This window comes from Pristis pectinata, chromosome 6 (assembly GCF_009764475.1).
Source record: "Pristis pectinata isolate sPriPec2 chromosome 6, sPriPec2.1.pri, whole genome shotgun sequence".
In the NCBI taxonomy this organism is placed as follows: domain Eukaryota; kingdom Metazoa; phylum Chordata; class Chondrichthyes; order Rhinopristiformes; family Pristidae; genus Pristis; species Pristis pectinata.
Genome location: NC_067410.1, coordinates 106,755,966 through 106,773,548, shown reverse-complemented (window position 1 = coordinate 106,773,548; position 17,583 = coordinate 106,755,966). Strand labels below are relative to the sequence as shown.

General features: G+C 45.3%; 1 protein-coding gene across 3 annotated transcripts in view; it reads right to left on the bottom strand.

Moving 5' to 3' along the window:
* Positions 1 to 564: 564 nt before the first annotated feature.
* LOC127572069 (P2Y purinoceptor 1-like) overlaps positions 565 to 17,583 on the bottom strand; it is a 38,467-nt gene continuing 21,448 nt past the window's right edge. The window contains exons 2-3 of one of the 3 annotated variants that reach the window (XM_052018935.1): positions 7,720 to 8,897; positions 565 to 1,200 (exon numbers count right to left, since the gene is read on the bottom strand). In XM_052018935.1, coding sequence (XP_051874895.1) covers positions 7,767 to 8,852 — 1,086 coding nt within the window. In that variant the 5' untranslated portion in view covers positions 8,853 to 8,897 and the 3' untranslated portion in view covers positions 565 to 1,200; positions 7,720 to 7,766. Of the gene's footprint in view, positions 1,201 to 7,626; positions 8,898 to 17,583 lie in introns of those variants that run through there. The other 2 variants (XM_052018936.1, XM_052018934.1) reach the window with 2 other exon arrangements.

The window sequence follows — 17,583 nt, the reverse complement described above, 5'->3', positions numbered from 1 at the left end:
TTGAAATCTGGTAACAAAAAGCAGTTAGCTGGAAGAGGGATCAGGAAGCTTGACTGGGTCACCAGGTCCTTTGAACTTATTATAAGAACGTGAATTAAAAGCTAGAGATCTGTAATAAAACCAGAAAATGTTGGAGTTACTCGAAGGTCGGACAGCATCTGTGGAGAGAAACGTCTCTACAGAGACTGCCTGCCTGCTATTCCAATTATTTTTGTTTTTATATATAAAACAACTGGTTCACTGATGTTACAGTGGGGAAGGATATCACCCATCCTTTCTAGCTACATACCTGTGTGTACTCTCTGAAGAACTCCAGGACTTTATTCCCTGGAACATAGGAGATTGAAGGGTGACCTGATAATAAGATCATAAGGGGCATAGACAAGGTGAAAGCACATAGTCTTTGTCCCAGGGAGTGGGTGCTAAAAACAAGAGGGCAGAGGTTTGAGATCAGAGGCGAGAGGTTTAAAAGGGACATCAGGGGCAGATTCTTCAAAGGGTGGTGCATATTTGGAATGAGCTGCCAGAGGAAGTGGTTGAGGCAGGTATAATAACAACTTTTAAACTTTTCACAACAGTTGGACAGGTACATGGATTGGAAAGGTCTGGAAGGTTATGGGCCAAACGCTGGCAAATGGGACTAACTTGGATGGGCATCTTGGTTGGCATGGACCAGTCAGACCGAAGGGCCTGTTTCCATGCTGTATAACTCTATGACTCCATGTTTGACACAAGAGAAACTGCAGATGCTGAAATCTGGAGCAACACACACAAAATGCTGGAGGAACACAGCAGGTCTGGCAGCATCTATAGAAGGAAATGAGCAGTAGACATTTCGGGACTCTTTATGTTTTGTAACTGGACTATTTTAATAAATCAAACAAAAGTGACAAAGTCTGAAGTCTCTTCTCGGTTCAGCGAAGTCTGGATCCAGGACTCAATTTCACGTCAGTCAGGTACAGAAGGGCTGTACTGGATAATTTGGCAAAATGAACACCTTCAGCCATTGGCTTGTAATTTTTCACAAGGGCATTCGAACAACGCCAGGTTAACTCCCAGGATACTTGTGGGCTTGATCCTTGCAATACTCCCGTTTCATCGGACTTTGTTCTTGCAAGTGAAAATCAAAAGTCCTGCGGATGCCGGAAATCTGAAACAAAAACTGAAGAAGCTGGAAGCACTCAGCAGGTCAGGCTGCATCTGTGGGAAGAGAAACAGAGGCAAGGTATCAGGCTGAAAGGTCATATGAAGGGGCTTCAAGCTGGAACATTGATGCTGTTTCTCTTCCCACAAATGTGGCCCAACCTGCTGTGTGTCTCCAGCATTTTCCATTTTCGTTTGTGTTCATCAGGTTGTGGTGAAAGGAAGACTTTTCACTCTAAGCAGTCAAGGAGGGCAACAGTATAACATAAGGCTTGTGTTTGCCCATTGACACATTGGTTCCCATTAACCATTCACTGCCCTCGTCCCTCCAAACTTCCAATCAGTGAGTTAGGGCTTTTCTCTTTGGAGAGAAGAAGGATGAGAGTGCACAAGATGATAAAAGGCATAGACCAAGTGGACAGTCAGAGACTTTTTCCCAGGGCAAGAATGGCTAACACGAGGGGGCATAATTTTAAGGTGATTGGAGGAAGGTATAAGGGGGATGTCAGAGGCAAGTTTTTTTTTACACAGAGAGTGGTGGGTGCATGGAACGCACTGCCTGCAGAGGTTGTGGGGGCAGATACATTAAGGACATTTAAGGGACTCTTAGCTAGCCACATGAATGATAGACAAATGGGAGGGAAGGGTTAACATTTGGGAGGGAAGGGTTAGATAGATCTTAGAGTACGATAAAATGTCAGCACAACATTGTGGGCCGAAGGGCCTGTACTGTTCTGCAGTGTTCTATGTTCTATACACCCACTTCCACTCCCCAGCCAAATGTTAAACTCCAGTCAGATCCCAGGTCGAGTTCTGGCCGATATGGCTGTTGATACAACAAAACATTTCAATACCTTTAACAGAAGCATTATCCAACTGAAGTTCTTCAAAATTTGATAGTGATCCACCCCCTTAGTCTCTTGTCAAAGCCTTGTCAAAGAGGTGGATTTTAAGCAGCATCAGGAGGAAAGAGAGGTAGAAAGAGTTAGAGTGGGAATTTCAGAGCCCAGGATAAAGGACAAGGTATGTCTGCCACTGATGGTGGGATTCAAATCAGACGTGAGCAAGAGGATTATGGAATCATGGAAAATCTAGGCAGCTTGTGGAGCTGGAGAACACAAGAAAGTAGGAGCGGGAGTAGGCTACCCGTGCCTGGTCAGAGTCATAGAGTAATACAGCACGGAAACAAGCCCTTCAGCCCAACCCGTCCATGCCGACCATGGTGCCCACCAAGCTTGTCCCACTCGCTTATGTTTGGCCCACATGTGTGCGTTCATCCTACCTATACCCCTCACACTGGACCCCATTGTCCTACATTGCTGGCCTTTTACCAACATAAGATATCTTTATTAGTCACACGTACATTGACACACACAGTGAAATGCATATTTTGCGTAGTGTTCTGGGGGCAGGCCCCAAGAGTTGCCACGCTTCTGCCACCAACATAGCGTGCCCACAACTTCCTCACCCGTACATCTTTGGAATGTGGGAGGAAACCGGAGCACCCGGAGGAAACCCACGCAGACACGGGGAGAACGTACAAACTCCTTACAGACAGTGGCGGGAATTGAACCCAGGTCACTGGTGCTGTAGAGCATTACGTTAACCGCTACACTACCATGCTTGCCCAAAATTTGTATTCCCTGACCGGGAATCGAACCCTGGCCGCGGCGGTGAGAGGTGTTAAATTATGAGATTGTAGAGACTAGGTGTATTCCTTGCATACAGGAAATACAATAACTGAGGTAGTTAGAATGGTCTAGGAAATGGATTGTTGTTGAAGATGATGGGAGAATCTGGAACATTTAACAAAGTTAGAGCAGTGAAATCTCAGGGAGGAATTCTACACACAGTACAAATCTGGATCTGTCGGAAGCTCTTGAGGTTGAGTGGCATTTGAAATTTTTGAAGCGAAGATTGATTGACCTTTGCACGGCCGTGGTACTTACAGAAGGTAAAAAGTCAGAGGCAGGCCTCTCAAGAAAGGAAATGAGAGAAGCTTCTTCACACAAACGGATGATGTATGGATCCAGCAAAATAATGCAGGTTATGTATGGATGTATGGATCCAGCAAAATAACTCAACTCATACTTTTACATCTGAGATCGACAGCATATTACTACTGAAAGATACTGGGGAAAATGGAGATAAGGCAGGTGAATGGAATTAAGGTGTATATCGTCCATGAATATCTGAATGGGGAAAAGGATTTGAAGGAATCAAAAGCCAATTTTTGTTCCCATACTATGATTTCCTTTACTTTAAATGGATCGTAAGTTTGTACAGGTGGGCTGCTGATATGTTAGCATCCAGTTGCTAAGGACAGCATGAAATAGTTGGGCCGAAGGGCCTGTTTCCATGTTGTATTACATTATGACCACAGTGGCACAGTGGTTAACTCTGCTACCTCACTGCTCCAGGGACCAGGGTTCAATTCCGAGCTCTGGTGCTGTCTGTGTAGAGTTTACACGTTCTCCCTGTGAGTTGCATGGGTTTCCCCCCACGTGCTCCCAGCTTCCTCCAACTCCTTAAGATGTACGGGTTGGTAGTTTAACTGCAAGTTGCCCCTAATGTGGGTGGGTGGCAGGAGAATCGGGGGTAAGTGATGGGCATGTGAGAGAGGACAGGCCACTAGTAACTAATTGGGGGAAAGGGATTGCTGAGATTACTCTGAGGGCCAGTATGGATACAATGGGCTGAATGGACTCCCTTCTATGTTGTGAGAAAGATAAATATAAAGACTAATTAACGCCAACCTATTTGTCCGCCAGAAGCCCACATTCAGTGCTGGACACTCTCTGCGGACAGGAATGTCACATTAATGCTTCCTTATCATTGAACCTGGGAACAGCTTTATTCTCCTGGATATCACAGTGCCAAGGAGTCTCACCACATCAGATTCCATCATTTATTCCTACATCTATCTTCACATTATGTTCTTTTGAAAGGCAATAATGTGGTGCAGCTCGTCGAGCCGGTGTTTCGCAGAGCCAGAGATTCGGGTTCAGCGCTGACCCCTGGTGCTGTCTGTGTGGAGTTTGCACATTTTCTCTGTGACTGCGTGGGTTTCCCTCCGGGTGCTCTGGTTTCCTCCCACTCCCCCAGACGTGCGGGCCAGTTGGTCAAATGGCCGCTGTACATTGCCTCAGGTGTGCCGGTGAGGTGTGAGTTGATGGAGACGTGGGGAGAATAAAATGGGATCAATGTAGGATTAGTGTAAATGAGTGGTTGGTGCAGACTCAGTGGGCTGAAGGGCCTGTTTCTGTGCTGTATCGCTCTATGATTCTATGACTCTATTTAACAATGTATGCAACTATCCTTCAAGAAATTTAAGGACATGAACCCCTGGGAGAGAAACAACATTGTTCTTGAAGGAACTTGTCTTGGAGAAACAATGGGCACTGAAACATAGATGCCATACAGTAACATTACCAGATTGCTGAAGAGGAAATGGCAAGTCTTGTGAATTACTTAAACGTATTGCTTAATGTGGAAAAGTAAACTCATTGAGTTGCAGCCCTTTAAGATCGTAAAAGATGCATCTGTGTGTAACTGAATGCAAATTCTTCAGTTCCTGGATATTCTCTCTTCTCCCCTCCCATCAGGCAGAAGATACAAAAGCCTGAAAGCACATATCACCAGGCTCAAGGACAGCTTCTATCCCGCTGTTATAAGACTATTGAATGGTCTCCTAGTACAATAAGATGGACACTTGACCTCACAATCTACCTTGTTGTGACCCTTGCACCTTATTGTCTGCCTGCACTGCACTTTCTCTGTAACTGTAACACTTTATTCCGCGTTCTGTTTCCCCTTTGTACTACCTCAATGCACTGTTGTGATGGAATGGTCTGTATGAACAGCACGCAAAACAAAGTTTTTCACCGTACCTCGGTACGTGTGACAATAATAAACTAATTCCAACCAATTCCAATTGCAACATTAATTGTAGTTGCCAGTGTGAAAATCCTATGGTGGTGATAACATACAAGCAAAAGCTTTTCACTGCATCTCGGTACACGTGACAATAATAAACCAGTTACCAATTTTGATTTGAGCTGTGGATAGGGCAGAGTTTTCAACTCTCCAGGATTTCCCTGAAATCATGAGGAATTATGGATTAATCCATCTTGACATTGCTTCACGCAAATCCATGGAAAACTCGTGGTAATATTCCAAAAGTATTGCTTTATCTTCATTCTCTTACTTTGGACATTGAATAATTGTAACAGCGGGAGAGATGGAAAGACAGGAAAGAATGGGTAATTTTTTTTCCTAACTGTAAGTCACACAATCAGGTAAGATGAAGGAGGGATCAGGTGCAGATGGACATGTTGGGTGACCAATGGTGGGAATGTGGGGATGGAGCTGTTGGAACTCCAGGAACATGGGATGGTTGGCATGGACGGGTTCCCAGAGACCTGTTTCTGTTCTGTATGATCCTATGACTCTCCAGCACATGCTGAATCCTCTGGAAGTGAAGTCAAATCAAGTTAGCAACTCCAGGACCTTGGAGTTATTACTGCCTTAATAAAGCAGATGTGCAAAGCACAACCTTGCTTGACTTTGCCTTCCAATGAACTCAGTGGAGCTGGAAAACAGAGCTGGTCACTCATAAACAGCCAGCCTCCCATGAATAAAAAACCAGGACCTGATGCAAGGTCTCAACCCGAATTTCCCGAGTTCCTCCAGCAGCTTGTTCTTTTGTTCCAGATTCCTGCAATTGCAGCCTCTCGTGACTCCAGCTTACCACCGGCCCCGGAAGAATATCAGTTCCCCTTTGGCCCAAGCCTTTGAGTCACCCCAAAACATCATGTAAAAATAGTTTACTATCCAATGGTTCCTGCTGAAGGCCATTAGTTGCGTTCAGCAGAGAATTGTACTCAGGGCCAAAACCAATAAGCTTGAAAAGCAGCACCTTAATCTCTAACTAGTCCCATTGCAGTCTTCCAGATTCAACACTGTGGATATGGATTCTGTTTTTTCCACCTTCTCCAAATCATTCCATTGCTTCTTTCCTTGTCTGATTATCACCCACGTTCACCTTGCACCCTTTATCATTTAATGGTCCGTGTTCCATCCTGTCATAAACCTTCATTTCCTTCCCCTCTCCGCCCTCCCCACCTTAAAGCATGTTTAACTTTCCCCAGTTCTGACGGAAAGTCATTGACCTGAAATGCAGTCTCTGTTTCAGTCTCCTCCCAGGCTGCCTGACCTGCTGAGTTCTTCCAATGTTTATCTCAAACGGTCCTAGATGGCCACTCATCGCACTCACCAAAGGGTTACGACTGATACTTGGCGAAGTTTCTAGTAACATAAGATCCTAAACTGCATGTGTTTGTACAGGGTGAATTTCATATTTCTATTAAATCGTATCAGTCATAGAGTTATTCAGTACAGACACAGTGCCTTTAACCCGCTGAGTTCACACTGACTGTAAAGCATCCGTTAACACAATAATCCCATTGTATTCTCCTCACATTCCCATCAACTCCACCACAGATTCTAACACTACACTTTATGTCACACTTTATTTGTCCACCTGTACCGCACTTGCTCTGTAACTGCAACACTACATTCCGCATTCTGCTATTTCTTTTTGTATTATCTCGATATACTTACGTATGGAATGATTGGTCTGGATGGCACGCAAACAAAAGCTTTTCACTGTATCTTGGTACATGTGTAACGTACATTGCTTGCACCTTACAAGCAATACCTTTTTCCTGTTATTGAGCGATCCAATACCAGAGGGCATGCATTCAAGGTGAGAAGGGGTAGGTTCAGAACAGACGTGAGGGGTACGCTTCTTTACTGAGAGAGTGGTGGATGCCTGGAATGCGTTGCCTGATAGGGTGGTGGAGGCAGATTCATTGGGGGCTTTTAAGAAGGGCTTGGATGGGCACATGAATGAGAGGAAAGTGGGCATTCTATAGGTAGGAGGGATTAGCTATGTCGGCACAACATTGTGGGCCGAAGGGTCTGTTCTGTGTTGTACTGTTCTATGTTTCTATGTGACAATAATAAACCAATACCAATTACCACTCACCTACACACTAGGGACAAATTTCAGTGGCCAATTAACCTAACAATCTGCTAGTCTTTGGCAGGTGGGAGGAAACCAAACCAAACCAAAGAAGGGGTAAACTCTGCAGTGCCTGGGTCACTGGAGCTGTGTGAGCCAGCAGGTCTGCCCGCTGCAGCACTGAGCCACATTGTGGGGACTAACGGTCTTGGGGTTGCTTGGTGAGATTGGTAGCTTCTGCAAGGTGATAGCCACCTGAGCCCATTCCCACGTGCTTCCGTGGTGTTATTCCCAGGATGGGGAGGGTGTGAGGCTCGTGATGCTGCAGAGAACGGAGTGACAAATAAAAACCTTTTCAAATGTCAAAACAACGATAAAAATTTCTGTGCAAAGCAAGTTTCAGGTTCACAACTGAGATTGATTCGGAAACAAAGTGGTTATGGACAGCGTATTTGAGCTTTTAATTCCCGTTTATCTCACTCTTCATCATTTCCTATACAGATCAGCACCTTGAATTTAAACCAGTCCCAAGTGCAATATCTTTACTGTACCTTCCGAACCTACAGAAAGTCACACAATTCACTGCCTAAGTACAAGTTCACAGTGAAGTGTCTCCGTTTTGTGAAATATTTGACACAGCCTGCAGTGGGCTATCTTCACTCCTGAATGGCAGGGAGAGCTCACCTCGTCTAGACATGAACCTAGTGGCAGCGGTGGTGAACCTTCTCCTGAAGGTGTCACCAGCCAGAAAGTACAGGATGGGGTCCACACAACTGTTGAGACTGGCGAGACCCCTGGTCACTTGATACATGGCGTAGACCCTTCTGTTCCACTCGCACGTGTCTATCCCTTGGTAATAAAGTCTGGACTGAAGGTTCAGGTTCTTCATCACGTGGAAAGGCAGGTAGGAGATAGCGAAGACGGCCAACACAATGATGACCAGACGTACGGACTTGCCCCGGAGAGGAGTCCTCATGTCGTTTGATATCAGCGCCTTCACGATGAAACCATAACAGACCAAGATGGTGGCGAAAGGGATACAGAATCCAAAGAAGGTAGTACCCATACTGTAGATGAAGTACGTGTGCAAGAGTTCCTTAGATGTCGTGTCATAACACGTGTTGGTTTTATTCCTTCTCAGCCCAGTTCTGGAGAAGAACAATATCGGGGAGATGCCGGCCATTACGGCAATCCACACACACACGCAGACAATGGTGGCTGACTTCTTCTTCAGCCTGCCAAGTGACCTCATGGGGTGGACAACCCCCGTGTACCTGTGGACGCTGATGCAGGTCAGGAACAAGATGCTGCCGTACAAGTTCACATGGAATATAAACCGCTGCAGTTTGCACAGGACCTCACCGAAGATCCAGTCGGTTTTGTTGAAATAGTAGAAGATTAGAATGGGCAGGGAGAAGACGTAGAAGAGGTCAGCCAGAGCGAGGTTGAACATGTAGATGGTGATGCTACTCCAAGGTCTCATGTGAAATATGAACATCCAGAGGGCAACACTGTTGCCGATGAATCCGGTGACAAATACTATAATGTACATGATGGGCAGATAATAAAACTGGAAGCCCTTGTTTAAGGTGCAGGTTTTGTTAATGCCAGCAGTCAAACTACCCGTCAAATCTGAAAAGTTAGATAACGCCTCCTCCATTGTATCAAAGCCAAGGTCGTCCATTTAGCATCAACAGGTTGGCCCGTGTTCCATCAAGATAAAAGACATCTGAAACATTAAACAAGAAGGGTTTAACTTTGTATGGTTGCGGCTAATAGCATGCAATATTTAACCAATAATTTATTTTACTTTTTCAAGAAAATGATCTCTGCTGAAGGCAAAAAAGTGGGTGTGTACACAACAGAGGGGCAGGCAATTCAGATTATGCTCCACCATTCGCTAAGATCATGGTTCATCTGATCTTGCCCTCAACTTCACTTTTTCTGCTCTGTTCCTGCAATCCTTGATTTCCTAAACTTTGAAAAATTTGCCTAACTCAGTCTGATGTACGATCATTGACTCAGCATCTCCTGGGTTGAAATTTCAATGACTCACAATCAATGACATTCCTACTTACCCTAAGGCTTAAATGGGTGATCCTTTATTCTGAAACTGTGCCTCTCAGTTCAAGACTTTCCTTCTCAGTATCTCCCCTCTTAAACCCCCCACTAACTCTTGCATCCTTCAGTGAGATCCTTCTCGTTCTTCTCAATCTGCTAAAGTCCAGCGAGTAGCAGCCCATTCTTTTAAACTTTCCTCATTAGGAATCTCTCCATCACTGGAGACAACCTTTTGAATCTTTTCTGTGATTCTTTCTGGACCAAGTACATCCTTCCTTCCCGGGAGATCACTCTTTGTCTTTTAATAGATTCATAGAGTTCTACAGCCCTTCCAAGATGCCAACCAAGATGCCTACCTGAGCTAATCCCATTTGCCTGCATTTGGCCCATATTCCTTGAAACCTTTCCTATCCATGTACCTGTCCAAATGTCTTTTAAACATTTTAATTGTACCCACCTCTACCACTTCCTCTGGCAATTCATTCCATATACGCACCACCCTCTGTGTGAAAAACCTGCTCCTTAGATCCCCTGTAAATCTTTCCCCTCTCACCTGAAACCCATGCCCTCTAGTTTAACTCCCCTACCCTGGGAAAAAGACAATGACTATGTACCCTATCTATGCCTCTCAGCATTTTATAAACATCTATAAGGTCACTCCTCAGCCTCATTCACCACAGGGAAAAGAGACACAGCCTAACCTGACACAGGAGACCGCAGATGCTGGAATCTGGAGCAACAATCTGCTGGAGGAACTCAGCAGATTGAGCAGCATCCGTGGGAGGAAGGAAACAGTCTACATTTCGGGTTTAAACCCTGCGTCAGGACTGAGAGTGGAGAGGCGAGATGGCCGGTATACAATCCCTTTCCTCCAACAGATGCTTCATGACCTGCTGAGTTCCTCCAGCAGATTGTTTGTTTCCTTGGTCTATCCAGTCTATCCTTATAATGGAAGCCCTCCAATCCAGGCTACATCCTTGCCAATCTTTTTTGAGCTTTATTTAGTTTCATCACACCCTTCCTATGGCATGGCGATTACAAACTGGCTGCCTGTCACTTCTGCAGCCAGGACGAGACGGTGTACCATGCATACGCGGAGTGCGAGAGGTTGCAGCCCCTCTTTGCGTGTCTGAAGGGGCTGCTGCTCAAGTTCTGGCTGCACTTCAGCCCAACGCTGTTGGTTTACGGGCACCCAGTGCGGCGCGGGGCGCGAGGAGGATCTCCTGGTAGGTCTCCTGCTGGGCCTGGCCAAGCTGGCCATCCACGGGACGTGGCGGCGGGCGGCCGAGGGTACTGGCCGTGCTTACGTGCACGTGCGGGTGTGTTTAGAGAGGGAGCACGCGGTTTCCGTGGGCACCCTAGCTGAGTTCCGTGCTCGGTGGGCCCCTCAGGGGATCGCGTGTGTCGTGGACGGTACAGACGCGGTTCTTATTTGAAGTGTTGCGTGTTGCGTTAATGGGTGTAGCGTTGTGTGTGTGTTTCGTTAGTATTAATTTGCATTCTCTACTGTAGTATGTCATTGCTTAGTTTCTTCTTTTCTATATTAGATGTACTGTATTGACACTGGTTGTCTTTTTGTAGTGCTTTTAGCGAATAAGTGTTTATATTAAAAAAATGGCGATTAGAAACATACACAATATTCCTAGTGCAGTCTAACCAATGTTTGTTACAAACTCTCCTACGTATACAAGATGATAAGAGGCATAGATCGAGTGGACAGTCAGAGACTTTTTCCCAGGATGACAATGGCTAACACGAGGGAACATAATTTTAAGGTGATTGGAGGAAGGTATAAGGGGGATGTCAGGGGTAAGTTTTTTACACAGAGAGTGGTGGGTGCGTGGAATGCACTGCCGGCAGAGGTTGTGGGGGCAGATACATTAGGGACATTTAAAAGACTCTTAGATGGACATATGAATGATAGAAAAATAGGGGGCTATGTGGGAGGAAAGGGTTTGGTAGATCTTAGAGCAGGATAAAATGTCGGCACAACATCGTGGGCCGAAGGGCCTGTACTGTGCTGTAGTGTTCTATGTTCTATGCTGTGACATCAGCCACCTTCCATGCAATTGGAGAATTACAGATGTTTACATGACAGAAGTTGGTCATTTGAATTCTGTCCATTACATTATCTTTAGTTCTCGGCTCCCCTTTCTCCTCATTTTAGAACTTGTTTTACCTCTAACTTTCTCTGACTCCAATGGACGATCATTGGCCTAAAATGTCTGCCCTGTTACTTGCTCCACAGATACTGCCTGTCCTGCTCAGTATGTCCAGCACTTTCTATTTTACTCCTGAGGAAAAGAATATCAGCCATGACTGAATGTGGAGCAGACTCAATGGGCCGAATGGCCCAATTCTGCTCCTATATCTTATGGCCTTGTGGATGGGTGTTAGTGGTCAGCATGGATGTGGTAGGATGAATGGCCTGTTTCCATGCTGTATGAATCTGTGATTCTATAAGTAATTTCTATGACATAGTGAAACATAGTTTGCTTCACAGGAGTGTGTCAAACAAAATTTAAAAAGCCATATAACGAGATATTAGGACTAAAGTGTCCCTTAAGTGGTAGGAGGCAGAAAAGTAGAGAGGTTTAGGAAGGGATTCCAGAGCTTATGGTCTTGGTGATCAGAAGATTCGTTATGACCTTGCACCTTATTGTCTACCTGCACTGCACTTTCTCTGTAGGTATGACACTTTAGTCTGCATACTGTGTTGTTTTACCTTGTACTACCTCAATGCACTGTGTAATGAATTGATCTGCATGGACGGTATGCAAGACAAGCTTTCCACTGTACGTGTGACAAAAATAAACCAATTCCAATTCCAAGTTAATGGTGGGGCAAACAAATTTGGGGACGCTCGATATGAAATTATCCACCAATAGGTAAAACAGAAAAGGTAAGATATCTTTATTAGTCACACGTATATCGAAACACACAGTGAAATGTACCTTTTGCGTAGAGTGTTCTGGGGGCAGCCCGCAATTGTCACCATGCTTCTGGGGCCAACATAGCACGTCCACGACTTCCTAACCCGTATGTCTTTGGAATGTGGGAGGAAACCGGAGCACCTGGAGGAAACCCATGCAGTCACGGGGAGAACGTATAAACTCCTTACAGACAGCGGCGGGAATTGAACCCGGGTCGCTGGCACTGTAATAGCATTATGCTAACCACTACACTACAGTGCCAAGACGGGGTGGTGACTTATTTCAGTGGTGTTAGACTGGAAAATGTAGATGTACATGGAGACTTAGATATCCTTGTACATTGCTCACTGAAAACAAACATTTTTAGGAGCAGCAAGCAGTGAAGAAGGCAAAGGCATGTTTAGATTAGGAAAGATAAGTATGAGAGGACATGGCTTTAGGGTGAAAGGGGAAAGGTTTAGGGGGAACATTAGGGAGAACTTCTTCACTCAGAGAGTGGTGGGAGTGTGGAACGAGCTGCCATTTGACATGGTAAATGCGGGTTCACTCTTAAGTTTCAAGAATAAATTGGATAGATACATGAATGGGACAGGTCTGGAGGGTTACAGACTGGGTTCAGGTCAATGGGACTAGCGGGATAATGTTTTGGCACAGACTAGAAGGGCCAAATGGCCTGTTTTCTGTGTTGTAGTGTTCTATGATTTTATGGTTCTATGTTGCCCTTTGTAACAGAATGATTTGAGTACAGGAGCAAGGACGTCTTACTACAATTAAACAGGACTTTGTTGAAACTACACCTAGAGTATTATGTGTGGTTTTGGTCTCCTTACCGAAGAAAATATGCTTGCTGTAAGAGGCAGTGCAGCAGACGTTTAATCTGTTTCTTGGGATAAGGGTGGAAGGAGAGTTTGCATTGAGTAGGCCCATATTCTCCAGAGTTTAGAAGGACGAGGGGGGATCTGATTGAAATGCACAAAATTCTGATGGATTGGAAATGGAGAGGACATTCCCCCTGCCTTCGCAGACCAGAACAAAGTGTGGCAACCTCAGGTTACAGGGCAAGAGATTAAGGACGGAGATGAGGAGAAAATTCTTCACGCAGAGTGTGGTGAACCTGTGCAATTTGCTTCTACAGAGGCCAAGTCACTGAATACAGGAGGCAGATAGATTTCTAGATGCAAAAGCCATCTAGGGGTATGTAGAGGGTAGAAATATAGTATTGAGAAAGATGACCAGCTATGATCATTTATTATGAGTCATTAAAATTACAGGAGGCATACATAGTGTAGACAGAATGTCAAATACTACAGGACATGCATTTAAGGTGAGAGGGGCAAAAGTTCAAAGGAAGGTGTGTGGGGCAAGTTTTTTTTACACAGAGTGGTGGGTGCCTGGAATGAGCTTCCAGGGGTGTTGGTGGAAGCAGATACAACAGTAGCGTGTAAAAGGCTTTTAGACACATGGATACGTAGGGAATGAAGGGATATAGATCATGTACAAGCAGAGGAGACTTGGTTAATTTGGCATCATGTTTGCACAGGCATCGTGGGCCGAAGGCCTGTTTCTTGTTGTACTGTTCTATGTTCGATCATATTGAATGGCAGAGCATTGTATGTTTTCCATGTAACAGATGTTTTCCATGGGCGGCATGGTAGCGTAGCGGTTAGCGCGACGCTATTACAGCGCCAGCGATCAGGGTTCGATTCCCGTCGCTGTCTGTAAGGAGTTTGTACGTTCTCTCGTGTCTGCGTGGGTTTCCTCTGGGTGCTCCGGTTTCCTCCCACATTCTAAAACATACGGGTAGGTTAATTTGGGGTTTAAAAATGGGCGGCGTGGACTCGTTGGGCCGAAAGGGCCTGTTACCACGCTGTAAATAAAATTTAATTAAAAAAAATTTAGAACTCTCATCAAACAATCTGCTGGAGGAGCCTAGTGGGTCGAGCAGAATCTGTGGGTTGGGGGAAGAAATTGTTGATGTTTCCTGTCAAAACCCTGCGTCAGGACCCGAAATTCAACAATTCCTTCCCCCTCTCCACAGACACTGCTCGACTCGCTGATTTCCTCCAGCAGATTGTTTGTTGTTCCAGATTCCAGCATCTGCATCCCTCGTGTTTGTCATCTCTGAGAAGTTAGTTGGTTCGTCATGAAGAACTTAACTTCTCCCTGGGCTCCCTGTTAATCATCACCATCATCTCTATCCATGTCCGATCATTCCCTGTTCCATCCTGTACCTCCTCTCATTCACCCCGTTCTTTGCAAAGAAGGGTGAAGGGAACAACCCCCAGTTCCTGGGGCTCAGTCAATGTCACGAAAAACCAATTATCTCATCGTTATCACACTGCTGTTTGTGGGATCTTGCTGTGTGCAAATAAGATAGAGATTTAAGATTTCTTTATTAGTCACATGTACATCGAAACACACAGTGAAATGCATCTTTTGCGTAGAGTGTTCTGGGGGCAGCCCACAAGTGTCGCCACGCTTCCGGCACCAACATAGCACGCCCACAACTTCCTAACCCGTACGTCTTTGGAATGTGGGAGGAAACCGGAGCACCCGGAAGAAACCCATGCAGACACGGGGAGAACGTACAAACTCCTTACAGACAGTGGCGGGAATTGAACCTGGGTCGCTGGTTCTGTAATAGCGTTATGCTAACCGCTACACTACCGTGCTGCCAAATAGGCTGCTGTGTTGGCTGCAATGCAATAGTGACCACTCTTGCAAAGAACATCCATAACCTCTAAAGTGCTCTGGGATGTGCCAACCATGAAGTGAAAGGCCCTACGTAAATGTGCCTTCCTTTCCTTTATTTCTACGGTCCAGAATTCTACCCATACTGGGATTTGTGCTTATCGGGAATGATTGAATGGACTCATTCAATAGAAAGCAGAAGACTGAAGAGTGACCCGATGGAAATCAGGAGAAGATTACTTGCTCAAAGAGTGGGGAGCCTGAGAAACAAGCTCCATTGGAAGTGGTTGAGAAGGAATGCACGGATACCTTTGGAGAGTCTTGGATGAGGGGGCATAACAACAAGATGGAAGGGCCGGTCATTTAAAACTGAGGTACGCAGAAATTTCTTCTCGCAGAGGGAGGTGAATCGTTGGAACTCTCTACCCCGGTAGGTGGTGGAAGCTGGATAATTAGGAGTATTTAAAGTGCAGCTTTATAAATATTTCATAGATCGAGGAATAAGGGGAATGGGGAACTGGCACAGAAGAGGAGTTGAGGCCAGCGTAGATCACCCATGATCGTATTGAGTGGCAGGGCAGGCTTGAAGGAACTGATAGCCTCCTCCTGCTCCTATTGTCTTGTGTTCTTGTGTACACTTGAGGGGAAAGTGGGGGAGTAAAAGGAGAAAGAGATATTTTGCTAGGTTTGCTGGGGCAGGCACTGTAGTGTAGTGGTTAGAGTAATGCTTTACAGTGCCAGCGACCCGGGTTCAATTCCTGCCGCTGTCTGTAAGGAGTTTGTACGTTCTCCCTGTGTCTGCGTGGGTTTCCTCCGGGTGCTCTGGTTTCCTCCCACATTCCAAAGACGTACGGGTTAGGAAGTTGTGGGCGTGCTATGTTGGCGTCAGAAGCATGGTGACACTTGCGGGCTGCCCCCAGAACACTCTACGCAAAAGATGCATTTCACTGTGTGTTTCAATAGACATGTGACTAATAAAGATATCTTATCTTAAATGTGTGTGTAAATTTAGCTTAACAAAGCATCGTAAGAGGACATTTGGCCCATGTCAGCTCCTGGCAGGACAATCCCATCAATTCCATTCCCTCTCTCCCTATGTGTCCTTACAATGTATTCTCTCCCAACTTCCCTTTGGTTCTTTTTGCTACATACCTACACAAGAGGTAATTTACACCGGCCAATTAACCTGCCAGCACATGTTTGAGGTGTGGGAGGAAACCAGACCACCTGAGCAAAGCCCATGTGGTCACAGGGAGAATGCGCAAACCCCACACAGACTGCACCTGAGACATACATATAAAAAATAGCCTGTTTTATATTGTAACTATTACGTAATACTTTCTAAAAATGCTGACTTTTCACTCCACAAGTGTGTGAGCCAAGTAAGAATTCTGTATGCATTGGGCTGGTCACAGAACATCCAATTTGAGCACAACATCGTGGGCCGAAGGGCCCGTACTGTGCTGTATTGTTCTATGTTCTACTGGTGAAGAGAGGTCTGAGGTGGGTGGAGTCTTTGATTATGTTGGCTGCTTTATCGAGGCAGCGAGAAGTGTAGACAGAGTCCATGGAGGGGAGGCTGGTTTCTGTGATGTGCTGAGCTGTGTCCACAACTCTCTGCATTTTATTGCGGTCCTGGGCAGAGCAGTTGCCATACCGAGCTGTGATGCACCCAGATAGGATGCTTTCTGCGGTGCATCAATAAAAGTTGGTGAGGGTCAAAGGGGAATGTGTGTCCTGTGTGAATGTCATTGTGAGTGTAATTATGTCATAATCAGAATCAGAATCAGGTTTATTATCACTGACGTCTGTCGTGAAATTTGTTGTCTTGCGGCAGCAGTACAGTGAAAAACATAAAAATAACAATAAGTTACAAAAATAAATAAATAGTGCAAAAGAGGAATAATGAGGTAGTGTTCATGGGTTTAATGGACCGTTCAGAAATCTGATAGCGGAGGGGAAGAAGCTGTTTCTGAAACATTGAGTGTGGGTCTTTCAGGCTCCTGTACCTCCTCCCCAATGGTAGTAACATGAAGAGGGCATGTCCCAGGTGGTGAGGGTTCTTAATGATGTGCTGTTGTGTGTGTGTGTGTGTGTGTGTAGTGTGTGTGTGTGTGTGTGTGTGTGTGTGTGTGTGTGTGTGTGTGTGTGAGAATGTGTGTCTAAGTGAATTTGTGTGTGCGAGTGCGATTGGGTGTCTGATTGTAATTATGTGTGAGTGTAGCTCTGTGTGAGGGTGCAGTAGTCTACCTTCTATTTCTGTACTGGAAGAACACCATCACGACACTACTGACTACACAATGTCTCAAATTACATCAATTATTTAGTGTTGCGCATTCTGCACCCCTGCCATTAACCATCTGCATACAATGATCTAGATGTATCCATTTCACTGCCTCGGTAACTGAGATCTCTCCAACAAACAAACATCTGAATTAGGACCAAGAGCAGGCTATTCAGCCCATTGATCCTGTTCCATCATTCAATAAGATCACAGCTGGTCTGATTGTAATCTCAGCTCTGTATTCTCATCCACCCCAAGTGAATGTTCACCGTTTGCTAATCAAGGATCTATCAACCTCTGCCTTAAAAATATTCACTCTGCTTCCACTGCCTTTGGAGAAGAGAATTCCAAAGGCTCACATTCATATCAGACAAAATTGAATTGTCTTTTCTGTCTTAAACAGACTATCTCTTATTTTACACAGTGACCACTGGTTCTCGATTCTC